The sequence below is a fragment of the Sitodiplosis mosellana genome, unplaced genomic scaffold (genome assembly GCF_009176505.1).
Source record: "Sitodiplosis mosellana isolate CC-2019 unplaced genomic scaffold, AAFC_SMos_1.0 Smas_scaffold_30, whole genome shotgun sequence".
In the NCBI taxonomy this organism is placed as follows: domain Eukaryota; kingdom Metazoa; phylum Arthropoda; class Insecta; order Diptera; family Cecidomyiidae; genus Sitodiplosis; species Sitodiplosis mosellana.
Genome location: NW_022595272.1, coordinates 2899931 through 2926005, shown reverse-complemented (window position 1 = coordinate 2926005; position 26075 = coordinate 2899931). Strand labels below are relative to the sequence as shown.

The following is a 26075-nucleotide window of genomic DNA, read 5'->3' as shown; positions in this document are numbered from 1 at the left end:
TCTCAAACTAGAATTTGTGTATGATTTTCAGGTGTCAAGTTGTATTAGCTTCTACTTCCCATGCATCGTCATGATTGGCATCTACTGCAGGTAAATTACATCATTATCGTCTCTATCGCCACTATCTTCACAATCATCTTCGACGACAACAACGACGACTTGCTGCTGCCAGAAAAACATCCAACCAAAATAACCTCAGACACACTCAATGCGATGGTGTATGTCTATGTGTGTGCACAACGCACATCAGCCGAAAAATGCGCAATCAAATCAGTTCTCGCATTTTATGCTAAAACAATCGGAAAATGCTCGTTTCGCACAACGTGATCTAAGCTCAAACATAATGTAAATTATTAAACTTAAGCATTTCCAATTTATTTTGAGCATCCAATTTTGATGGAGCAAATTTGCTGCAAAATTACATTGGTTGAATGCAAATTTGTTCCGACGAAGTGGTTCGTATCATCGAAAGCTGTTAGCTAATTTCCCATTTTCGTGAGCGAGAGCGTGATTGTGTGTAGTGCTGGCCCTTGTACAACAATAGATGCATGCGACCGCTGTCTTCTAAGTGCGATAAAATCGCCGGAACACGTATTAGACGCACAATATAAACGATTATCTCGTGATAAGCGTATCAATGGAAATCTTTTAGCAATTTTCATTTATTAGCATTCAGAGTTTGTACGCTTTATGGTGGGTGAGCCGATTGCTTGGAAAATCGATTGAATCTTCGGTTTTCTCTTTCTCTCCCTCGTGTATACCGAAGAAGCGAATTCCCAAAACCATGATGCATATTTCATTTTGGATTGGCGCTTCGTGCCACGCGCAACAAACATGTAACAGAGTGACGACAATATTTCTTTCGTTATGCGGCAAAACTAACACATTCGGAAGTGTTGGCATTTTGGTTGAGCACCCGTTCTCCCATTGCGGGTTGGTTTTTCGTTTTAAAAACAATGAATCCCACCTAATCACATCTGCTTCGGCTGGTGTGCAAATAAAAAGCGTTTTCATGCCTTCGATCTGATCGGCAATGTGGAGAAAAGAGGCGCTACGCACGCACACACACACACACAAAAAGGGAGTTTTCCTCAAACACAATGTAAATATTAATTAATCATCAAGGATTCAGGAGTGTAAATAGTTGATTAACGTTCGGTCTTCGGCATACCGATGTATAACAAAAGCCTGTATAGCGTGAGGCATTAAAGCATCATCACAATTTTGAAGAAATTGGATAGGCAATGAAAAAAGGCACAAGCAAACACACACACACACACACACACACAGAGCACAATGTAAAGTAAACAAACGATCGAAATTAGTTGAGCAAATATGATATTACTATTATTTGGCACGAGCATATGTTTTCGAATTATCAAGCCTGTATGTCATAACAATAAGCTTCGATATGCGGATAACATAGTGACACATAGGCCGCCCGCGCGCTTTTTCTCTGCATTGATACGGCAAATTCGAGGGTGAAAAAAAGCGGTACAACGGAACGAGAAAGAGCGGTGCGTGATCCATATCGGAATGAGATGACAAATTTAAACCACTTCCACTGCTTTTTTTTTCTCTATACTGTCAACAATAATTTATACATATGTAAGCGTTAATTGAACGCAACACTGTCACGCATTCTTTTGTTGTTATTTATTATTTATGTGTTGCGAATGGAGAAAGCGACTGTGTTTGACACCCACCCGAAAACCGAAAACAAAACATCGCATTTCTCATCTTTCACAATCTAGGAGCACTTGTTACTCGATACATTATACATATCTGTGTGTGTGTGTGTGTGTGTGTGTGTGTGTGCCAACGATATGAAGCCACTTTGGTACGTTGTTGAGACGACGGCAATAAATGATAATGTGTGATCCAATCAGGTGCACAAAAAGGGAAATGGCTTAACATCGTACAAAGATAATAGTGGACGGAGACGAATGAATACACTCACGTGAAATGTGTCGAAAATGTGCTAATGTGCTAACGTGCAAAGATACAAAATCACGTCGAAACTACATTATTTGTTCATGTGCGCTGTGTGTTTGGCCGAAGGTTTGAACGTACGAGCCGTAATCTTATTCCCGTTGATAGAATCGGAAAAAATGGTTTAAGGTGGATTTCGTGTGGCTGATTTAATTAGTCACAAAGTATACAAACACTACCCCCGATTAAATCCCTTCATGTATGATGAAAAGACGAAAATTGTACGAGGCGCCGGTTTCTACTTATCTTTTCGTCTGGCTTATCAAGCATTAGTTTGACTAAGCCGATGAACGCATAAACCATACAACACGATATATATTACGTGCCTCCGTTTTTTTTTTCTTGCTCCATCTCCTGCTTTCCGAATTCGCACAAATCGAAACGAGTCCAAATTTACCATCAAATCTGTTTTCAAACATATATTTTATCATTATGGCCCGATCAACGGAATGAAAAGCACACACACACACACACATGCACAAAAAAGCGCACGCTTCCAGCATGTATATTGTTCTTGTGGAATAAAATATTATTTCGCGTTGCGTACAACGCATTTCACTTTTATTAAGTTGGATGGCAGCAGCAACATCAACAACAACAAAAGTCGGTCGAAACAATGTTTTATTGTGACTATGGCGTAAATCGCATTTTTTGTATATTTGCAATTTTTCTCACTTTTCTACTGTATATTTTTTGTCTCTCCTTTTTTTCTCTCTCTCTCTCCTTCCCTCCCTTTTCCGCTCACGATTACATGTCATTTGTGTAAATGGCTGATCCTTTCGGCTGTTTGGCTGTTGCTGTGTGCATAACAAATTGCGTTCACAGATTGTACTGCTATGCACAGAAGCATGTGAAATCAATACGTGCCGTGACTCGGCCCGGTGTCAGCGGTGAAGTCGTGGAAAAACAACCAAATCGATACCGAAGCATTCGTCGAAAACCGAAAAAGAAGTTTAAAGTGCGCCATTTACATCATTCATCACCGTATCACGTGAGTTGAAAACATTTCTAATCTTCATAGTAAATAACGAGTGATTTAATCGCTTAAATTCAATAATGCATGATTTTATTCTCATTTTTTATTTGAACAGTTTTTTTTTTATTCCATTATTAAACCAACGATCAAAGTCAGACCTAAGAAAATATAACTCCTAAATAATTGTATAATATTGCTTATTTTGGTTAAATCATTTCAAGGTATCCGATCACAAGGCAGCAATTACAGTTGGCGTTATAATGGGCGTTTTTCTTATATGCTGGGTACCATTTTTCTGTGTTAACATTGTTGCGGCATTCTGTAAGACCTGCATCGGTGGTCAAACATTTAAAATACTGTCATGGCTGGGCTATTCAAATTCAGCATTCAATCCAATCATTTATTCCATTTTTAATACGGAATTTCGTGAGGCGTTCAAACGAATTTTAACGACGAAAAATTCATGGTGCTGCTCACAGGACTTGGGTAATGTGCATCCGCGTAACAGTGATCGCTATGTAACTGATTATGCGGCAAAAAATGTCATCCATTCGAGATCATCCGCTGATATTGAGCAAGTGTCTGCGATTTGACCGCACAACGATATTAACGGGTAAATAGGCTATTTGTAAGACGTGAATTTCAAACTCAAGCTACCCAAAACACAAAGAGAAAGAAAAGCATGAAAAGCAAACAAACAAACAAAAAAGAAGAAGAAAAATAACGCACACAAAACCCATTGGACAAATGGGCAATGTGGCTCATGTAATTACCACAAACCAAAATGAAATGTGAATGAAAGAATTTATTTGTTTAGGATACCGAATAGAAAAACAAAACTGCTTAAACTAACAACAGAAATCGATGGTATATTATATATATTTAACATAGAAATATTTTGCGCGGAATCTCCTTAAGCAAAGAAAAACAAAAAAAAAATGATGATGAAAACAGTGTATTATTGTTAGGAACATCTTTTTAGTGTATATTTGTTTGATATGTGACCAACCAAAGAGTTAGCGTATAAATATAATTCGAAAATGCATTGAATTTCTGAACGGCCCGCCCTTCTCCAGAAAAAAAAACACTCTCATTTTAGATAACTAACTGAGTAAAACCTGCCAAAATCACACCACGGTCAGATGAGATTTATCACACTTAGTATTTTACGAGTAGAATTTAATCAAGTTCGTAAAGCATCTCTTATACTCCAGATCAATATCCATTTATTCTCATAGACACAAGCGTGCCCCAAGTAACTGAAGAAACTATGTGAGAACAACAAAAATCAAATCCTTCTCCTTTCCGTTATCACACATACTCACAGGCACTCACACGTGTATTGGTAATTTATGCAAATTGCATGTTCTGGTCGATAATTATAGGCAAAAGTGAAGGATTAATTGTTTTTCGTGTAATTTATCGATGTAAATAATGGTAGCAGGCACAAGACAAGTGCATTGGGCAATGGCAAGTGACTGTTGAATATTTAGAAGTGTAATTAGTGAACGGAGTGAAGCGTATAATCCAATCGAGGCGTGTGTTTGCATGAGTGCGAGAGAAAGAGAGAAAGAGAGAGAGAGAGAGAGAGAGCGAGATGAGAAAGTGCACAAATTGAAAATGCTTCCTACCATCCGAAAAGTCATCCGAATGAACCGCACTTCGATGGGCCGAAAGTTATGCTCCCATGTCTGAAATTGAAATATACTACATAAGCATCAGTTTGTGGAACGGAAGCGTACAGCTGCCAGTCGATTTGGTACAGTTGATAAGTGCTACAATGCTGCTGAAGCGAGCAAACACCATACACCATGGTCATAAGGCAACAATATCACATTTCGCTTGATACCAACTCGGGCGGTATCTAATGCGAAAACATTTTGTGCATGACACTTGATTGATACACCATGGAAAACAGTCTCACTTTCAATTTCAGCTCAGAAAAACTTCACACCCAATCAATAAAGTCCGTATTCTACGAAAGGAGCAGCGTGAGCGAGCAGAAGAGAGAGAGAGAGAGAGAGAGAGAGAGAGCGCGTCATGCGAGAAAATTCGCACACAACTGACATCAAGCCACAAAAACTCGAGTTCTCATTTCCACTTTTCAATAGCAAAACCCCTTTTTGAATAATTACTGTAAAAGTTTCTGTTGGCTTCCAGGAATACATAGAGCCCAGCACATTTTGACCCGCATTGAAAATAAAAAAGTAATTTCGCCTTTGAGGCTCTTTGATTATATTTCACCACACTACATGGATTCACTTTTAAAGATGAAAAAAAAAAAATGACGAAGAGCCAAACCGCACATTTTGCAAAATGTGTACTGTAACGATAACATAAGACACGGTTTCTGTAAACCAAAAGAGCAACAACAACAACAACATGCTCGATACAATATCAAGTGCATCTCATCTACCATCATACAGGTCTAGTAAAACGTACATAGAGAAACAAAGTATAACTCACTTACACACAAAAGAACTCACAAATTATGATGTAAATCAAAATAATGAAATACCTCCAAAGTTGTCTATCGATTGATGAGCACACATCCACAAATGGCGCATCATTTTACCCTTCCAACGTAATAATACTTTCGGACAAATATAATATTTATTTTACGGATACATTAAAAGACAAAACAAAAACTACGTGTAAGCCATTAAAATTTATGTAAAATAAAATTGAACATCTGCATGAAACTCAATACATTGTTGCTAGAGTGTAACACTTTTGAATGTGCACATGACCAGAGTGAACTGCTAGAGATAGAGAAATTTACTCATAAATTGAACAATGCATTTACCTATAAAAAAGATGATAGAAAACTGTTTTTTTTTTTGAACAAATACGTAAGCTATAATGATTGTTGACTCCATTTATTTTTCTCATTTTGTGATAGTGGATAAAATTCGCTGAAAACCTCTGTGAAACGCCACTGTTTTCATCGTTAAAGTTTGAGTTGAAGTGAGAACGAGAAAACTAAATACTTTAATACATTTAAGATAGATACTTTAAAAATGAAGCAAGTAAAACGTAATTGTAATTCTTATGACGTATTCAAAATACAGACACAATGTTGGCAATGAATTGTCATTGCACGAATCACAAATTGTAACATTTTGCAGTTGCACACGTATGGGCTGCTGAGGATTTTATTTTTAAGATGGAAATGATGTTTCTCAAAGAGAGCATAAAAAACAAACAAATCAATTGCACATACAAAAAAAAAAAACATGGAAATTCACTCAACTCTCCGAATCATTTACAGTGATTTTTTGCGACGTTTTAACTCTAGTTTTAATATTGTTCGATCGTTCTCCCTCGTTTTAACCAATTTCTTTTGCCAAAATTCCAATTTATTACTCAGCAAACGAATGTTATTTGAAAAGTTCGTACCAGACAATTTCAAATAAGGCCAAAGGCAATCCCGAGTTTTTCAACCAATCTAACAAACAGAATGCATTGCAACACATCCGAAAAGTTTTCCGAAAAATGATTCAATCATAAAACGATGATAAAGTAAGCATTTCGAAACGCAATTAAGGATTTGTAAATGAATATACGTTCCGTAATACATAATAGAATAATGTGAAGATACGAATTTTCAGGTTTTTTTTGTTCCGTTTATCTGTCAATTAAACAGGGTTTCAACCTAAGTCATAATCTAATTTCTTTTTTATACTTTTTAAATGAGTTTTTCTTTTTTCGAACATGTTTTTTGATCGGGGTTCATAGTTCAATGACAGAAATTGATATGAAAAGGGATAGGAAAAAGGATTCCCGCTTGAACCGATCCAAAACGTAGCATAGCGAACATATGTCTTGCGGATAAAAATTCGTAACGTAGCAAATCGTGAACAATTACACCTCGGTAGAGCAATTTCATGCCAAAGATTTTTATCGTATTTTCGTTGGATTCTTTTATTTTATGATTTGGCGCTATGGCCGCACAAAACTAAAATAGGAAAAACCAAACAGTCTTCGCATGTGCGCCGCTGCCATTGAAACTTATATGGGTTGGCCGATAATCTTTTTTCCGCTTCGTCCATTTAAGTTTATAGGGAAATGAAATGAGTTACATCAATTTTTATATTCTAATTTTCACACGCCAAACACTCTCTACGTAACGGGAAAGAGCATTCGGAATTTTTTTTTTTTTAGGTCATTATTGATTAATTTTATTAGACGGTAAAAATAAACGCATTTGCGCATTGATTTCAGCACAACCCTTCATCGACAGCGTGTTTTTTTTTTCTATTTGCTACACATCGTTCCGAAGTCTTTGGCAAAGTTTCACAACAACAGCAGCATAAACACACACACACACACACACACACGGTAAAGCAAATGAGTAAACAAATACCAAAAATAAAATTTCGACCGAAATTCAGTCGGCCCGAAAAATGAGACTCTCCCTCGTATCATCATCGTTTCACACGACTCATTCAACCACATACAGGAAAACATACATATTAAATGAATGACAAAAAATGTTCATTAAACAAGAAAATTATCTAAGAACAAAAAAGAATGAAAAACACACAGACGCAAAGCACAAGCTATTATGTGACGCGCGCGTCCTTTGACAATGATGTAAAGTGTTCGCATGACTACGACCCAAAATGAAATAGAAATAAAATTAAATTTAAATCAAAAAGGAAATTAATGGAACAGGTCATTAGAAAAAACAAACAAAGAAATCAGTAAATATATTTGTATATTATATATAGATTAGAGATTCTGAAGTGACTAACATTTAGATAGACTCTCATTCGACTTATGGTTCTGCTCGCTATATTTTTTATCATCATTGTGATTAATTTATTTAAGAATCTCATAATTCAAATGGAACGCCCGAATTGACGGATGAAAGTTTGTTATGCCGAACGGATATTGCACACAAGTTCAATCGCCCGAAGTGAAACATAAATATAAAATTAGAATAATAAGAATATTCGGCCGTTGTCAAAACCGTTCGATGAGCAAACATTCATTCGCTGTCGAGGATTCCGGTGGAGTTTAGTTGTGTTTGGTCCTTTATGATCGTCACACAAACACAAATTCACACAAACACACTCATCAGCTTTCAAGAAAAAAAAAAATAGACTAGTTTTGAAAAATACGTATAAATAATCAAAATTCGATGTTCTTAAATGTGCAAATCTAACGGCGCCAAACTTATCATTTGGCATTGTATACGGTAAAAGCAAACTAATTGGGTTATGCTGAAAACGAGGAATTCAAATCATATGCGAACATGTGGGACAAAGTAAATTTGATGAAGAGAAAATCAAATGAACATAAAAAAAAAAACAACAACAACAACAACAACACTGGAAATAACATACAGAGCAGATGATAGATCTATGATGAATTTTTAAAGGAAATCAATTTGAATTTAAAATATAGTCTATAAATTTTAGTAATGCAATGCAAACAAACAACAACAACAAATTCAAAACAGACAAGAGAACAAAGTGAATATAAATTTCATAAAAATCTATGTAAATGTAAAGAAATTAAATAGATAAATATCAAAATGAACGTCAAACGGCATTTGTTTTATTCGATTAGATGCGATTCCCGTAGGTTTGTCGGCTCATGCAAAAGGAACACAGGAAAACATTTTTCATGTAAATTTTCACCGTTGGTTTTCGTAGGTATCATCAATTCAATGTTGGTTTTTTTTTGGGAAATATGGTCATTCGTTCATAGATGGCGACACTGTGATCGGTCTACATTCAAAGGTCTATTGACAGTGATTCTAGTAGAAATTGGCGGGTCCTTATCACTCACATGACTTGAGCACTATGAACGAAAAAGACACACAAAAAAAACAATGAGCTGTAAACATTGCACACCTATAGCATTTTTTGCACACTTTTTCATCTATCTTATTTTAAAATCGCTTCATATTTCGACAGAAACTCGGCTAAAATCCAAACAAATTCTTTTGCAACATTTTTAAATGGATACAACGATAAATTGGGCTTGTTTGAGTGTATAGAAAAGGCCTATGCCGTTATCCATTGCTGTGACCCGGCCATAACGCGTCATTCTAAACAGGCCTCACACACTCAAACCGCTGCATACGGTGTTGTGCTATTGGTCTCTTTTGCGCTTGCAGCAATCTATATGGCAAAAGAAGCGTTCGTTCCATTTGACAGAGGTAGATGCTGTTCGTTTGTTGTGTACTTCATATTCTCTGTGTGTTTCAAATGCATACGTATCGCACCCACTTTGACATGAGAGCCGTAGCAACAGTATGAATATGATGAAAGGGAAAAAAACCTATTTTCATCGATTTCATGTAGTCGGTTCATTCAAGCACATACGGTGAAACATTGATTTGAACCAACGATTCGAGTCAGTCGGGCATGGTCGTGTTTTCCAACTAGAAGCCAAATTATCGAGTGCAGCAAAAAAGACGACAGATAAAAAAAAGAGAATTTTATTATCGAATCGTCGACATACATACAACAACCGAAATAAAAAGAGTCTACACTAGCTGCTCTTTCGAAGAAGGAAACTAATTTTGCTTGAATCATTCGACGACAAATAGTGAGTGAGAAAAAAGGAAGAAAAAAAAACACACACATTCGTTGATTCATCATTTCGGTTTTTCTACGAATTGAACAGCGACCAGGAATTGCACACTCAGCGATACACACTGAACCGGTAATTACAGAGAGATAGCAAGAAGAAAAAAAATAATAAATTTCCTTAGCGCCACAAAGCGTAATGAATAAGTTTTGAAAAAATTCAATGGAATTTCGGTTGGGGACAAAAGAAAAAAAGAGTCATGTGCCGCGCGCAAAATTTTTGAGTGTCACAAGTTCAAAGCGAAAAAAAATCAATTGTGGATAAAGTGCAAGTTGTGAGAAATTTCTCGTGAAAGGGTGGTGTCATTCTAGCTTCATTCCGTTTGTGAATATGCTGTGCTTTCGAGCAACCAAAATGAGCAAAAAAAGAGAACAAATCGATATTAATTGAAATGAAAGGAACGAAAAAAAACACACAGAGAGAGAGAGAGAGAAAGAGAGAGAGAGAGAGAGAGAGAGAGAGAGAGAGAGAGAAAGAGAAATAACGGCAATTCATTAATAGAATTTTTTTTTGGTTATTAATAAATGAGTGGATCGTTCTGTAGGTCATTCAAATATTTATTATTTGGCTGCTTGGTTTGTTATGCAGTGAAAATAACATATCATACACTCAATAGAATCGGACGCCTTCTCTCTCTCCCTTCGTTGGTGTTCGATGAGTTGAAGTAATGTTGCGTGCGAGAGTTTGGTGTTTGTGCGGTTTGTTTTTCGTGTTTTATATTTTAATTTTAGTTGGATGGCATATCGCTTTCATTCACAAGTACACGAAAAAGGTGTATAGAACAATCGAAATTTCGATTACAATCGCTTTTTCAAGAGAGAAAGAGAAAAAAAAGCCCGATTTCAATGCGAAATAGCATTGTGTGCGAGTGTATATGAAAGAGTCTCAGTTCTGCCATAACGCTATGTGTGTATACATTGTTAGATACTTTTTTTTCTGTCTTTCATATCAAATATACAACAATCGCCAAGTAGCAACTCACACATTGCATAAATGTGAACAACTTTATATGAATTATAGAAAAATACAAAAGAAACTATCGAAGGAAAAAGAATGAAATGAAATGAAACAATTGAATTAACCTCCGATGAAACAGTGCTAATCATTAATTAATATATGCCAAACCGAATCATTCGCTTTGAATCCGACATTTCTGATGCATTCCCTTGTATGGCATTTTGGTTTTATTTCAGCTATTTATCGTGAAATGAATTTATGAAGCAATAAAATGTGATAAATAACGTTGGATGAATGAAACCAAGTTGAGTTCATGTGAAATTGAGATGTGTGTGTGTGTGTGAGTGAGTGAGTCAAGCTTCCAAGAAATGAGTTTCTGTCGGAAGCAACAAAAAAATGACAAAGAGAGCAAGTGCAGTCAACCCAGTCTCTTGGCCTATTCATGATTCAAATGCCAACACAGTACAGTGTTTTTCCACATCAACAACAACTTATCACACGGTTTCATACGCAGTAGCTTCGAAATGTTTGACGATTTTTTGCAAAAGAAGCTCCAAAAAAGAGATCACATTCGCCGTGCTGCTTCTTATTTTTGTTTACAAGTGATTCACGTTTGACATTTTTGCTGCATCACATCATCTTTTGTCGATTGCCGTACGTCACCGACAAATGCACTCATAATATCAAGAGATTTGCACCGAACTTCATACATACCTTACGCACTGAGTAAATATAAGTCAAGTGAAATCACAGTGCCGAATGATCAGTTTTCTTTTTCTATGGCTGTTTTCATTCAAAGTAAACAATTAATGTAGCGCGGAAACCATGAGTGTAATCGCGCGAATAGATAGCGGTATAATAGAAACCAAGTAGATACGAGAGAAAAAAAATCAAAGAGAGATATAACGAAAGTGTTCAATTTTATCTTTGCACGCGTGTATTCGACTGTTCGTATTGCCTTTGTATGCAATTGGCGATGGATCGAAATCCCATCGTAACTGTATGAGGAAAAAAGTGTGTGTTTCAGCGTTAAGCTTGGCAACGAATGATATTTGTGAGTGACGTGCTCCGCATTATTATCAACAGGAAACTAAATACCAAGCGTACAAACAGGGTGTGAACAGTTTCAACTTACAGTCTCGTTCAGACGATTGCATGCAAGCCCAGTACATGCAAACCAGCCCAAATTGAAATACGAATGAAAGAATTGAAGAAAAAATCCCCATAAAATGCGCTCCGCATTCAGCTTATTTACGACCAAACCCATAATAATTTTCGTTCGCTTTTGAATTCAAGTATTGACGAATTTCCAGCACACGTTGGCCCTAAGTCACAGTGTCGCCATTGGAGCTCATTTACCAAATGAATTGAATACATGCAAATCCCTTTTTATGTGCAAAAGGCCGATAACGTTTTGTGTTCAATGGCATATCCTTCAGTCGGATGTGTTTTTTCTTTCTGTTTCGCTTGTTCTTTCTTTCCTCGATGATAAACCGTGCACGCTTCGTTCGACAAAAACAAAAGAGAATTCTTTGTTAAAACAAAACGAAAAAGAAAACCTTTGGCGTTAAATCCACATTCTGTGCTTCTTTAAGCTAATTCTTTAAGCCGCTTTCTTTGGATTCCGCGAAATTCACAACACACATTGCGGCAAACCGCCATCGCATGAGTCAATCTATTAAATACGTTACAGTAATTTCTACCTTCGTATGCATAAATTCACATTTTATCCGTCGATTTTGTCGTCGTTTATTTTTCCGTTTGCCCGCCACTTCCATCCAGCGCGATTAACGGATAAATTGTACGCTCGTGCAGGCATGCACAAAGGGAAAAGCACTTTCTGCAAGACATTTACCCCATTAAATATTCAAACGAATCCTTGAGAGATGGATTTCTTCGTAACTGCAGTGCAATTCAAACCACTTTCCCCAATCGAATCGGTCGTGTCACGCATTCGCTCATGAATAATAATAACATGTGTTATATGGCCATTCTGCATTTCACTGCATAGATTTTTGTTTTTTTTTTCAACGACGGCCATTAGCGAGCAATTGAGAAACAATTTCGAGTGAAAATAGTTTCATTGGTCGGAGCATGTCGCCAAAATGGCCCATATTTCAGTTTGTTGGCTCGATGCCGTTTGAATCTAATTATTTTCGAAATTGAAATGAAAGAAACGTGGGCCATTCGACCGAAATGTATGCTACGCCGCTGGCATCACCGTCAATTACTAACTTTAAATCGCCCGGAAAAGATCAAATGAAACGCAAATACAAAAAAAATTAAGCGGCTCCTTTTTGCGGTTTCACTGTTTGTTTATATAATATCTTTTAGGATGAACCGTTTGGCAACAAATCGATCGTCAAAATCGATTTCATGTTCAAATGTTTAATTCAATTGGAAATCGGTTGCCAAGGGTCAGTAAATCTATTTTTATACGAAAAATTCCAACTGTTTCCAACTCTACGCCAACTTCCAAATAACCCATCAAATAAATGAAACCAGAACGCACACTGCAAAATGGTCGACTCTCTATCGTCGTTCGTCATGCATTCTGAAAGTGAATGGAAGCGAGAGACTCGAACCGTTGACATTCTCATTTCCTTGTGCCTTATGTTTACTATGAAATATTCACACATTGAACTCATTTAAAATATATGTGTGTATGTGTGTGTGGCAGCGAACGGAAAACGAGTGAGAAACTGCACAATAGTTGCTAATGTCGACTTTGAACTTGTTGTCACTCACCAATATATAGTTACGATGACTTTGTTCTGTTCAACTGCGGTAAAGTGACAGAATGAAAAAAAAAAACTGCATTTCAACGTCATCAATTTAATTCTTGTTTGAGAGAAAAAACGCGTTTGGATGTTGACAAGACGTAAATATTCGGAGTTCGCTCTATATGAATATACAAATGATGTTTTTGATGGAAACAACAGCAGCAACAACAACTGGTTTCACGCTAAACAGAGATTTTTACGCGTAGTGCCCAGCAAATGAAGCGAGAAAATAAAGCGGATTGTATTCGTAATCCAATCTTTTTCAATTGCTACAGGCACTGGACCCGATGAGGGCAAATTATTTTTAATTCTTGGTAAATCAAATAAGTCGGTCGTTTGTGTTTATGTGTGTTTGCCTTATGCGTCAGCGTCTCGTGATGTATATACATAATTCGAAACACTCGAAAATTAACCATGAAGAATGACAAATTTTGCAATTATACCAAATGTTAAGACTTCCATGAATGATACTAAAAGAATAATTCCAAAGAAAAAACGTCTATACGGTTTTTCCACAGAATTCCTTCAATACAATATATATAGAAATCCGCCATCGTTGACTCATTTGATGCGTGATTGCGATAACATTATATTTTGGTATCAGCGAATTTTTCGGGAAAACACTTGAAAATATTAAATTTATCCTCTGAACATTGTTCAGTGAACAATCGCTATTAGCTAATGTAGAACTGTTGATATGAACATATTGAAACTAAAGGCACGTGGACGAAGGTTTCTTTTTGCTCATGATTGAAGAACAAATTCAGTCAACAAAAATATTCTCAAAAACCCACATATTTCCGTTGAAACTATTCACGATAAGCTTGCCATTGAAATGTAGTTATTATTCCATTTTTTTAAACTCAAATCATGACAGCATGTATCATTTGTATTTTTAAAAAATATGGGTATTTCAAGAATAAATGTCACCCTTTTATCAACAGATATTCCATATATCATGTGTTGATAAGATGTCAGTTAAAACAAATTCGAACTGATGATTCATGCATTTATCGCATATCCAAATTCGATCCATGTATTCTGTGTTTATCGTAAAACGTATTTGAAATACCGTCCCATAAACCCGATATTGAGCGCATAAATACAATTAAATATTTTACATAAACAATTTTTGATTGGGAGCAGCGATTTTTTCAAGTGTAAATCGATTTCATTAGCCGTTTTCAGGATGTTTAAACCAATTTTCGGTTCAGCGACTTTTCAATTGAGTAATTGTTTACAAAACTTCTAACGCAGTAATCAACATCTAAAATCTCAACAGCAATTTTATTCAATTGTTAATATTCATTAGCGAACTAAAGGAGAGAAAAAACGCCGCAGTAAATGAATGGAGAATGTTTTATTTATAACAAACTATACTTTTCCCGTACGTTGCATGCGGGATAGAAATGATTGAAAGCAAAATTACGCTGCCCGTACCGCGTACTATATGCAAATTGTGTGTTTGAGTTGTAGATGTGGTCTGCCGTTACTTACTGCTCACTGTATGGCCGTAACAATCGCAAGATGAATTTTCAACAATGCCAAGGTCTTAGACATGTGCATTTGTATGTTATAAATAGAACGTAGTTGAAGCTACACTGCACAACAGATGAATCTTGTGTGCGATTATTTGCCGAAGTTTCATAGCTTTTGTTTCAATATATTCCTTTACCGTGTTATCTTCGTGTAAATTGAGATATTGGTATTCGTGTGTGCGTGATTGTAGTTAGAGTCGCAGTTTCATTTTTTTAATGTAGCATGTGAGTCATCGGTTTATTGTGTTTCAATAGCTAAATTTACAACATTTTTTAGGGCTGTATATGATTTGTTTTCATTTTTCATGAGTGTTGTTGCATTCTTGGTAATTGCATGAGTATCTTAATTCAGTTTCGTGATTGGATTGACGTGCTTTGTGCCAATGCAACAACTGTTAGCGTCGATTTTTCTAGTGCGCGGCAAATACATATGTATAGTGTTCTGTGCTTAATTAGGCAGAGTCAAAGTGCAGAATAAATAACTAAATTGATATTTAGTAGCTTTAACCCACATCGAATTGTGTTGGAACTTGTTTCAAATGAAGCGACATCAAGATTACATTCGTTTATGTCTGCTTGTTTATTAATATCGAAACTATAATTCGATGCGTGAACGTCTGAATTCGATGGCGGATAGTGTAAACAAACGTCGTCGTAATTCCAAATGGTCGTTGATTTGTGAGCAATAGTGAGTGATGTTTGACATTTTAATTTACATTATTAATGAGAAAGAAGTCAGTGAGACGCACGGCAGAACACCTTAGATAATTGTCTGACTCAGAGATTTATTTTGCCTTTGAAAAAAAAGAGAACATTACGTAAAAATGTTATCCAGACAAACACAATTTGCCAACTTCTTTTTTTATTGTTTTATTTTTCGGCTGTCCGAGGAGGGGAACACTTTAGTTGCCTTGCATTCCCATAAACAAACTTTATTTATTCGTGTTTTATCGTCTTTGCATACGCGAAAATAACAACAAAGAAATCCATTTAGTTGAAACTTCACGCTAAGCCACACAATGGAATCAGTAAACACTTCGCATATTTAGTTAAATGATTTGCCGCCAAGAATATTTCAATTATTTTAAATGCGGCTTTTCCCCACCAACAACTTAGATAATGACCGACCAAATTTTTTGTTTAATGTCACCTTTTTCAAGGTGATAAATCATTCTTGGAACTTTAATTTTGGCATCGGCTTAAATTTCATAGTTCGTCAAGGGAATAGAAGTTTGGTTGTGAAAATTAAAAAGAAAATACTTGAAATTGGACACAGCCCGGAATGTGGGTGCCTTATCAAAAAAAAAAAAACAATAACAGATACTCATTACGTCATTGAGGATAACGTCGTTGAATATCAGCCAAGTGCAACACTCTCTTCGATCATACACCTCGGTATTGGCAATTGAAAGGCAGTGGAATAATCCAATTTCCCCCATACATCGTTCACGGAGCGCCACTCAATCGAGAAGTGTTACATAAATTCGTGTTGAGTGAAATGTTTGTAAACTTGCAAAGTGTTTGAAATTTTTTTTTTCAACTAAAAAAGGTGAACTCTTAATTTAATTTCATTAGCACCGTATAAATGTTGATCAGATGAAGAGAGATAGAAGAATTTTTTTTAAGAATTAACAGAAAGAGAGAAAAGTTCGTTCATATTAATATAGGTTATGTGCTGTGAATTTAACAAGGCACTTAATCGATAAATAAATAAAATGAAGCGCTAAACATTCCAAATTGGACCGTCGCGGTATTACATATGTGTAAACCGATATATTCTGCTATTGGTATTTTCCAATTGAAAATACCGAAAGAAATTCCATCGATTTTTTTTCTTTTTCCATTGAATTGCATACGGTCGAATCTTTCCATGGTATCGATAACAAGAACCGAATGTTAGAACACTATTTGTGTTGTCGTATTAGTGCTATAGTGTAGTGGGTCTATTTAAATCAGAACATGCCTGTTTTGTAAATTGAGTAAAACACTAGTTGGAAATATTCTACGATACCGTAAGCAATCTATACCCGAGTTACTGTTTGTGCTGTTCATTCGAATGATTCTATTTTTCGTTCCCCTATCAAGTGGAATAAAATCGATAAGTTGATAAGAAATGACAAAAAAAGCCTGCCGTTGATAGGACAAACGTTTAAATGAATTAAGACAAGATTTTGTCGATCGACACTTTATCAAACGTATCATTTTGAGTCGAACTTGCTTCAGTCAGGTTGTTTCTCCATTGAAAATTGATGGTTGGCTAAAATTGCGCATGACACAAGTAAATAAAAATAAATTCCCATTATTCCAGATTCAGAAAACTATTTTATTTCCATTTGTTATTAATTATTATCTTTGAATTCATTTTATTTTCTTTCGTTATCGCAGGTTTCATCGAAAATGATGGGGACACATTCAACCAAGCGATCCACAAACGTACGGAATAGTTGAATGATTGCTACTTAATGATTTATTGCTGTTTGTCCCATAATTGGTTTATTTGTCATACATTCATACACATGCACATTCAACGTCTGACGCCGAGACAACAAATCGATTGGTAGCGCGCTCGCGTCATTCGCACTTCAATTCACTGAATTCGAAACGAAGTATTTGTGTTCATTTTTATTCTCTTCTTCGCCGAGTTCAAGAGCAACAGCGACAATTGGACAAGCACCACACATCAAACATCAAAAACACAAAAATTCATCCAAATGAGATTGATCAACATGCTGAATTCAACGTACAAACATGTACTTCATTGCATATTGCTCTTTGCTGTGATTATCACCTTCGAAATCCTTTCCGGCGGCATAAAAATCAACGAGAACTCGTTCACTGTGGTCGATCCGTGGACGGAATATGGCCAAATACCCACAATCATATTATATTCATTGAGATTATTAACATTCCTAACGATACCACAAGTATTGTTCAACTTTTGCGGCCTAGTATTTTATAATGCGTTTCCGGAGAAAGTTGTGCTCAAGGGAAGCCCACTGTTGGCACCATTCATTTGCATACGAGTTGTAACCCGTGGCGATTTTCCCGATTTGGTGAAAGCAAATGTTACACGAAACATGAACACATGCCTCGACACAGGCCTGGAAAACTTCCTCATGGAAGTGGTCACCGATAAACCCATCAATTTACCAAAACATCGGCGCATCCGTGAAATTGTTGTGCCACATGACTATCAGACGAAGTCAGGCGCTCTGTTTAAATCACGTGCACTACAGTATTGCCTCGAAGACCATGTGAATGTACTTAACAACACCGATTGGATTGTGCATTTGGATGAAGAGACACTGTTGACGGATAACAGTGTTCGCGGCATCATCAACTTTGTTCTGGATGGAAAGCATCCATTCGGACAAGGATTAATCACGGTAAGTGTTGGGAACATTCCAATCTAGCAATTAGATTTTGCTGCAATTGAGTTTCATGTTGATTTTTTTTTCTCTCTCTCTCTCTCCTCTCCGCCCCACTTTCAGTATGCCAATGAGAATGTTGTAAATTGGTTCACAACATTAGCCGACAGTTTTCGTGTGAGTGACGACATGGGAAAGTTACGTTTGCAATTCAAACTATTCCACAAGCCGTTGTTCAGTTGGAAAGGGTCGTACGTTGTGACTCAAGTGAGTGGCACTTTTGATTTTCATTTACGTGTAAGAGATTCATTCATTCGGAAAACTAATTAAAAACAAATTGAAATTTTGCAGCTGCAAGCTGAGAAGCAAGTGTCTTTCGACAATGGACTTGATGGTTCGGTGGCCGAGGACTGTTTCTTTGCGATGCGCGCATTCAGTCAAGGATTCACGTTCAATTTCATTGAGGGCGAAATGTACGAAAAGTCACCGTTTACATTAATCGATTTTTTGCAGCAACGCAAACGATGGCTACAGGGAATCCTGTTGGTTGTACACTCGAAAATGATTCCATTGAAGTACAAACTACTGCTAGGCGTAAGCGTTTATTCGTGGGTCACGCTACCGCTATCCACATCGAATATGATCTTTGCTGGACTCTATCCCATACCGTGTCCGTACCTTATGGATTTTGTTTGCGCATTTATTGCCGCCGTCAATATTTATATGTATGTATTTGGTGTACTAAAATCGTTCTCGTTATATCGCTTCGGTTTGGCGCGGTTTGTATTGTGTGCGGTCGCAGCCGTTTGCATAATTCCAGTTAATTTGGTTATAGAGAATATGGCCGTTATCTGGGGCTTAGTTGGTAAAAAACATAAGTTTTATGTTGTAAAAAAAGACATTCGGTCTCTGGTGACTGTTTAAATTTTTGTTTCTCATTTCTAAGCAGAATTTCATAAATACATACACACCCAAACACATACACCAACACAACAAAGTATCTAACTTAAAAAAAATTAGTTTTAATCCATTTCGATGCTATTGTTTCCTTTTTTTTTGTAGATACAAATTGTGAAGAAGTAGATGAAAAAAATGGAAAAGAAAAGAAAATCATTATATATGCATTATATTACACATGCACCAGATCCATATTTGAAATGTTCATTTAGCAAACTAATAACTTCTTCCAAACGAACGAGAAAAAAGAAAATGTAAGGGATATTTATCTCCGTATTATCCATTTGATTATGTATCTTTTAAATTGGTTCACAAATTAGAAACTTGCTTTTAATTAGGTGAAATGGTTTCGTTTAAATTGGCTTTATGTAATTATATATAGCTATGCTAAGTGTGCTTGTTGTGTACAGATGATTAGCGCATGTGGGTGCGATGCGATGATCAAAAATGAATGCCTCACCATCATCCAAATTTAATGTCATTAAACAAAGTACATAAACCATTCACATTTCAAATTCACCAAATCTTAAATTGACATTTTACGCAACACCACCACCTCTTCTCCTCTGCCCTCGAACAACTGATGAGAAATTCCTTTTTGCACCAAAAATTACCATTAAGTTTAACGAAGAGAAAAAAAAAAAGTAACACCATATTATAAAGTACAGGCTAGCATTAGTTTTGTTATTAAATGCGGGTTCAAGCTCTGCTAAAAAGAGACGAGAAACATTTAACTAAGTATATGAAAGAAACAAAAAACAATTGAAACGAAAAATGTCTGTTTTCAAAATTCTATTTATTTATCGAAAAAACCAAAATAAATCTCATTTTTGGCATTAATCAAAAACATTACCCACATATTTTTTTGGCCTGAGAAAAAGCATTATGAAGGTGAAGAGTAAACGAAAAACAGTGAACGGTTGTCTACCAGAAATTGTGTGCAATCAATGTGCATTTGCACTGGGAGTGCCAGTTAAACTAGTGAGCATGAATCAATTATGGCTAAAATATAATTCAAATCAAGTGCTATAATCATTGTAGAACATGTTGTTTTGTTGATATTTTGATTATCTCGAGAAAAAAAACACAGGAAAATAATTTATCGAAAATTCATGTCAAACGAAGAATAAACCAAGTCTTGAATATTAATCAAGAAATGTTTTACACTTTCTCATTGTCCATCATCACACGCCTCTATACAATTTTTGGAATAAGAATCGAAGAAAATGAAAAGAGAAATAAAAATTGAAGAAGAAACAAAAAGCCGGAATAAGGACACGCGGAAAAGGAAGAAAAGTGGGCACGAACCAATTTGCTTGAATTAAACAAAACTAGAATTAATATGCAAACCATCAATCAGTATGATTCATAACGAAGAAAAAAAACCTTGGGAGCTTTCGTGTGTGCATATTACACAACTAAAACAAAAAAAGTAAACATAATATTCAATATATATCTACCGTGTGTAAATAGAAACGATGATTTGCGAAGAGAACGAATGAATGCCGACTGTTTTTGCGGGTTTTCATATTCCTAACGTATTTTATTACACACACACACAAAATAAAATGAGAAACAAAAAGAAAAACCAAAACGTTCACGAGCACAACGAATGCAACTTAATCTCCTCTAGAAACCGCAACAATTTTTCACATACGATTATATAACCATAATAAAACAGGAAAAGAAGTAACTTTTTTTCTGCGCAAAAACTTAACACACCCGAAAACAAACTTAATTGACATGTAGTCGAAACGACAACAACAACAACTATACAAATAATAAGAAGAAAATGCTGACCAATGATAACTAAGCCAATTAAAATATAAAGAAATATATTTACATATATTTAAAATACCAACCAGTATAATTAATAACACAACACAGGATTCTGTCGAATCCGTTGCGCGTTTTCATTACTTTATTATGAAATCAAGTGCTATTAGCATTATGCTACTGTCCAGGAGCTAAACAAAGTACTATTTTTTAAATACAGCAACCACAACAACAGAAACTATGCCATTTGTTTTTTGTTGTTCATTTGGATCATTTCACAAAATAATGGCTCATGTTAACATGCATGCAGTAATTTCATCCCCATTTCGTTGTACAAAATTGGCAAAAGTGTTCTCTATCTTACAATCAAACGGAAACACATTGTGAAACATACACAGCTGTAAAATATTCAATTCAATTGCGCCAACAGCATTGAGGGTTACGGCAGCTAATCGCAACATGTGATTTTATCTATCAATCAACCGGTTATCCACATTTTAATTGACTGAAATTGTTGCACTGCACACGAAACGGTCAGTTGGTCGGTCACCACCACCACCACCGATTTTATCATCATTTGATTTAAATTACTGATTTAAAGCCAGCTACAACGACAACAATACAGAAAAACGAAAAATATTATTAATCAAACAATTGTCGATTGGCTCGTAAAACTCAATGATTAGAGCGTGGAAAAAAAAAACATGATTGAATTGTGACATGAATTTACAACTATGATTTTAAAACCATAATTTATTCTTCGAACATTGAACAAGAAAATAATAAAAACGAATTGTCATTCGGGGAGCAAATTGCAGTCTCTGTTCATACCTTATTTGTTAGATTACGGTTTCTCAAAACGGGCATAAAAACTATTATATTATTAGGTTATAATGAAAAAAAAAAACTGAAGAAAAATTGACGATGATTATGATGATGAAGAAAATGAATCAATATGCAAATTGAATGAAAACAATTTAAAAGAAATAAAAGGATTTCAGTTTAAAGTACGAAATTTGCTTCTGTTTTGTTTTGATTTTGTTTTTCCAACGGGAAGGTATCAAAAGACAATGAGACAATGACACGTATTGTTTGATCGTTTGTTGATTTTATTAATGCTTGATACATGATATATTTTATTTTTAATCCAGATATTCCTACAATTCCGTTTGTAGCCCAAATGGACAGCCCAATGGTGACGATATTTCTTATATATGTGTGTGCGTATATGAGTAATTCAGAATAATATAAGACGCATATTCGTCTTAAATTCGTAACTAATTTTGATGAGTAATTTGATGGACTTGTCCCCCCTATTGCATCATACCTTAGGCTTGCATTGCCTTTTGAAACAGCTTCAATGCAATATTCTCGTAGCCCGTTCTGGTATTAACCGACTTACAATTGCTTTCATTAATTGCCAAGTTGCACAATTGTCTGCGCATTTCAATGTCTCGTTTCGTACACAGACCACGACTGTACGGGCCAGATGCTTTGAAAATCAGCTTACGCTGTTTGTCAGCGAAATTTTGAACTGATGTTTGAACACATGGCAAAGGATGCAAAATCAATTTGCGTTCATCTTTTTCAATTGGCCTGTCTTCGCATTTTCCATTGACTTTCGTTTCTTTTGTGTCATTGTCGTCGATGTCATTTTCCACTTTAATATCCACATCCATGTGATTGGTGGAATTGTCATCATCTGGTTCGGTTTTTATCGTTGCTGCATTTTTCAATTCACGCTTTACATTCTCATGGGCGGCAATGAGTGTCTGTTGAGCAAAAGCAGTGCCAGCCATTTTGTAGGAAATTCCAACATCCAGTAAAATTTGATCGGGATGCCAACGCTGTTTGGCAGATGTCTCGGATTTGGTCAATTTCTCACGCATCATTGCCTTTGACTCTTCGACTAAACTGGCCCAATCGACACCTAAAGCATCGCCAAGGCCTTTAGTACGCGCCTCTTCCTCCAGTTCACCGTCCGAAATCTCTTCGAAATCTAAATCAATATCGTCACTCAAGTCTTTTGAACGATCCGTGGCCTCTTCGGGCGATTTTGCTGGTGTTAGATTCTCACGCACTTGCTGTGCACAATCATTCTGGTCAATCGATTTTTCAGCAGTTTTTTTTTCTTCGTTAGCCAATTGTGTTGTGCTCTCTTTTGATTCTTCGGTTATCGACTTTTCGGCAGTAGATTCGACTGGCTTCGGTTGTGTCTTGGCATTTGCGTCCTTTGCGAAAAGGAAATTTTTTTTAAGTAAGTTTTTGAGATTTGCAATGGAAACAAAGTCTTTTCAAATACCTCCTGTTGACCCAAAATATCATCGGCCTCATCACTAATCTCGCTTAGATCGTCGTCGGCAATCTCTTCACCACCGTCTGGATTTTCATCAGGATTTGTGGATTTTGCCCCATCTTCGCTGATTGATTTTTCGGTTGGTGTCAATGGCTGATTCTCTGAAGATGGCTTTGTCGCTGTTCCTGGTTTGGTGGTCACTAATTGACGATGACGACGAAAAAAAAAAACGAAATGAAATAAAATTAAATTACTAATTGACTATAATTTTGGCGTTTTTTTCCTACTAAAAATTGATACCAATGATGAAATGTTGGTATGAACATTCTTACAACTTGTTCCCTGCGGATTGATGTGTCGTCGGTAGATTTCGCCACGTTCTTCTAGTATTTCCGTGTGATGATGATGGGGCCGGCGAAAGTCGCTATGATGACTGCCACGTCCTCTTCCGCGCCAACTGCTATTCCATCGTCCTCGGATGCTGCTGCCAGCGATGGGTTTCGATGACACAGAGCTCGTTGAATTTGGATCGAACGATTCGGAACGTTCGGAATAACCGCGACCTCCGCTTGTATGCGGAGCATAATCATTTGCTCTTCGATCGTACTTTTCTGTGGGTGGCTTTCTAGTGTCCGCCCATTTCGGTGTACTTTCATTCCATTCTTTGCGATCCGAATAATCGCCACCGGCACGAACATTTTCACTGCGCTTGTGATCTGCCCAATCGCGTGTTGTGCTTTGATGTTCGGTTGAGCGTTCATAAATGTCTTTTGATGATGAGCTCTCGTCGTGCCACTCTCTGCGATAGCTCGAACTATGCTGATATTCTGTTGGTTCTCTTCGGCTGTGGCTGTCATATTTGTCGTACGTTGAGCGATCGTGTTCTCTTGCATCTTTATCGTGTCGACGATGCTCGAACGATTCGGATCGTTCGCCGAAACTACTACGATTACTGGTACCGTAACCAACCTCTTTCTCCGTGTTGCGCTCCTGTGCAGCAGCCAGTGCCATTGCCCTTTCGGCTGGTCTTGGTAGCAGCCGTTGACTCTTGGAATCCGATTTTGTTGCCAATCGTTCGCGTTCTCTCTGTCTCTCCTGGCATCGTAGCAATGCTTCGCGCCGCTCCTTTTCCCTGGCAATTTCACGTTCTTTTTCTCTTCGTTCGTGCTCACTATCAATCATTCGTCGGCTTAACGAACGGTTGCGTTTGTCAGATGGCGATCGACGCAACACAGGCGATCGTTCCCGTTTTGGCGTACGTGATCTTGTCCGCTCAATTTTTGGGCTACGACTTCGAATCCGTTCCTCTCTCAATCGCATTCGCTCCCTTTCACTGCGTTGCAACAGTTCACTCCGTTCCACGACTTCTTTTTCGCGAATACGATGATGCTTATCCGAAACGTCAGTTCGATGTTTCTTGGCTAGCGGCTGGGGAGACGGTGAACGTTTCTTAGCCTTGCGTGACACGGAAACAATTTCATGCTTCTTCGAAATTTTATGCAATTTTAACACCTCCTTTTTGCTCTGGCATGCACGCTTCTTTTTCGCCAATTTCTTTGCATATTCGTCGGATGATGAGCTATCACGGCGTTTGCTTTTCAATTTCCGCGCTTTGTGCCGATTATCGGATGAACTAGATGATGATGTTGAACTGCTTGATTCACTGTCGCTGCCCGATGATGATGAGGAGCTGGAACTTGATTCGGCATGCTTTCGTTTACGCCGTGAGTCCATTTTCATTTGCAACTGAAGCTCTTTTCTGATTTCTTCACGCTTCTTCTCTAAAATATCCGGGTCAGCATCTTCCAATTCAACGGCATCCGGCTTGATTGGTTTCGTGGTTATACTCACCGCCGCCGATAACGATTCCGACTGTTTTGAGTAAAATTTCATTTGTTTGGATTAAATTAAGCAAATTTTTGGATCAATTTGGGTTGCCTTATTCTAGTTTGAGTTTGAGTTTGATTGTGTCTGTGTGTGTGTGTGTGGGATTGTGTTTGCGTGCGTGCAGTGTTAAAACTTAACCAAACCGAAAAAAGAAGAAGAAGAAGAAGAAAACAACAAAATACAAACGAAATGAAAATAATGGAAATGGAACAAAAAAAAAGCGTGATGTGAATAAATGGAAATGTGAGTTTGCAATGCAATTTATGAATGATTAAAAATGTTAGTTTCAGCAAAACTTACAAGTGATTTGGATTTTTTGGTGCCCAAACGCTCAAACACACTTAGCCGACTCTTTGATGATGGTTTTTGAAGTTCTACACTAACTTTCCTTTTCACAGCCTTCGACATTTTCCTTTAGTTGCACGAAAACAGTGCAAACATATTTGTTGCACCCAGATTATTTATTTGTATAACTTTTTTTTTGCTTGATTTCGTCGGCTGATTTATATGATTGATTTCACTGTTCAGTAGACTGAAAACTCAATAGATAATATGTAGTTTGGTCGCTGTATTTGTGACGTTTGATGACAGCCATCAACTATGCTTCACCGACGCAGTTGCTTTGTATACAGTTAGAGGTCGCTAGTTGTAAGTGCTCGCATACAAATGTAAACATAGTTGCGACAGATTCAAATTGCTTCCACAAAAATATTCAAAAGTTTATGCAACAACTATTTTTCCTTTGTTTTGAATTGTCATACAGTTTTTTTTATTCATTTTCATGCTTTGTATTCTATTTTGGTGCGAATTCATTGTTACAACTGCTTTATATACTTTCAAACTCAACCAATTTGTCTTGAATCTTTTTCTGACAATTTACAATTTTCAATCATTTACGAAATTTTCAATGTATCATTAATTAAATTTAAAAAATCTGTT

At 36.6% G+C, this 26075-nt stretch overlaps 3 protein-coding genes across 9 annotated transcripts in view; 2 read left to right on the top strand and 1 right to left on the bottom strand.

Annotated features, from left to right (window-relative positions):
* The window catches only part of LOC129569344 (dopamine receptor 1), a 41502-nt gene extending 32989 nt beyond the window's left edge, over window positions 1-8513 (top strand). For both annotated transcript variants that reach the window (XM_055448092.1, XM_055448093.1), the window contains exons 7-9: window positions 32-90; window positions 2818-2983; window positions 3190-8513. In XM_055448092.1, coding sequence (XP_055304067.1) covers window positions 32-90; window positions 2818-2983; window positions 3190-3561 — 597 coding nt within the window. In that variant the 3' untranslated portion in view covers window positions 3562-8513. The remainder of the gene's footprint in view (window positions 1-31; window positions 91-2817; window positions 2984-3189) is intronic.
* Window positions 8514-9133: 620 nt separating this feature from the next.
* Window positions 9134-20024, top strand: LOC129569327 (beta-1,4-mannosyltransferase egh). 6 transcript variants are annotated; one of them, XM_055448065.1, is made up of 4 exons: window positions 9134-9649; window positions 17238-18238; window positions 18344-18487; window positions 18572-20024. In XM_055448065.1, exons 2-4 carry the CDS (start codon window positions 17564-17566, stop codon window positions 19142-19144), a joined length of 1392 nt encoding a protein of 463 aa, XP_055304040.1. In that variant the 5' UTR covers window positions 9134-9649; window positions 17238-17563; the 3' UTR covers window positions 19145-20024. The 6 variants fall into 6 exon arrangements, with proteins under 6 accessions (XP_055304040.1, XP_055304037.1, XP_055304038.1 ...); XM_055448062.1 differs by having other exon boundaries at window positions 9215-10272; XM_055448063.1 differs by having other exon boundaries at window positions 9215-16401.
* A 2017-nt stretch (window positions 20025-22041) lies between these two features.
* Window positions 22042-25738, bottom strand: LOC129569323 (fl(2)d-associated complex component-like). The gene is made up of 4 exons (XM_055448055.1): window positions 25437-25738; window positions 23582-25121; window positions 23256-23449; window positions 22042-23184 (listed from the first exon to the last, which is right to left on the bottom strand). Exons 1-4 carry the CDS (start codon window positions 25542-25544, stop codon window positions 22282-22284), a joined length of 2745 nt encoding a protein of 914 aa, XP_055304030.1. The 5' UTR covers window positions 25545-25738; the 3' UTR covers window positions 22042-22281.
* Between the last annotated feature and the right edge of the window lie 337 nt (window positions 25739-26075).

Coding starts and splice junctions, on each gene's coding strand:
- LOC129569327 (XM_055448065.1), top strand. CDS start 17,564: ATGAGATTGATCAACATGCTGAATTCAACGTACAAACATGTACTTCAT. Junction 18,239..18,343: donor TCGGACAAGGATTAATCACG/GTAAGTGTTGGG, acceptor CCCCACTTTCAG/TATGCCAATGAGAATGTTGT. Junction 18,488..18,571: donor GGTCGTACGTTGTGACTCAA/GTGAGTGGCACT, acceptor GAAATTTTGCAG/CTGCAAGCTGAGAAGCAAGT.
- LOC129569323 (XM_055448055.1), bottom strand. CDS start 25,544: ATGTCGAAGGCTGTGAAAAGGAAAGTTAGTGTAGAACTTCAAAAACCA. Junction 25,122..25,436: donor CCAAAAAATCCAAATCACTT/GTAAGTTTTGCT, acceptor TACTCAAAACAG/TCGGAATCGTTATCGGCGGC. Junction 23,185..23,255: donor ATATTTTGGGTCAACAGGAG/GTATTTGAAAAG, acceptor CTTTTCGCAAAG/GACGCAAATGCCAAGACACA.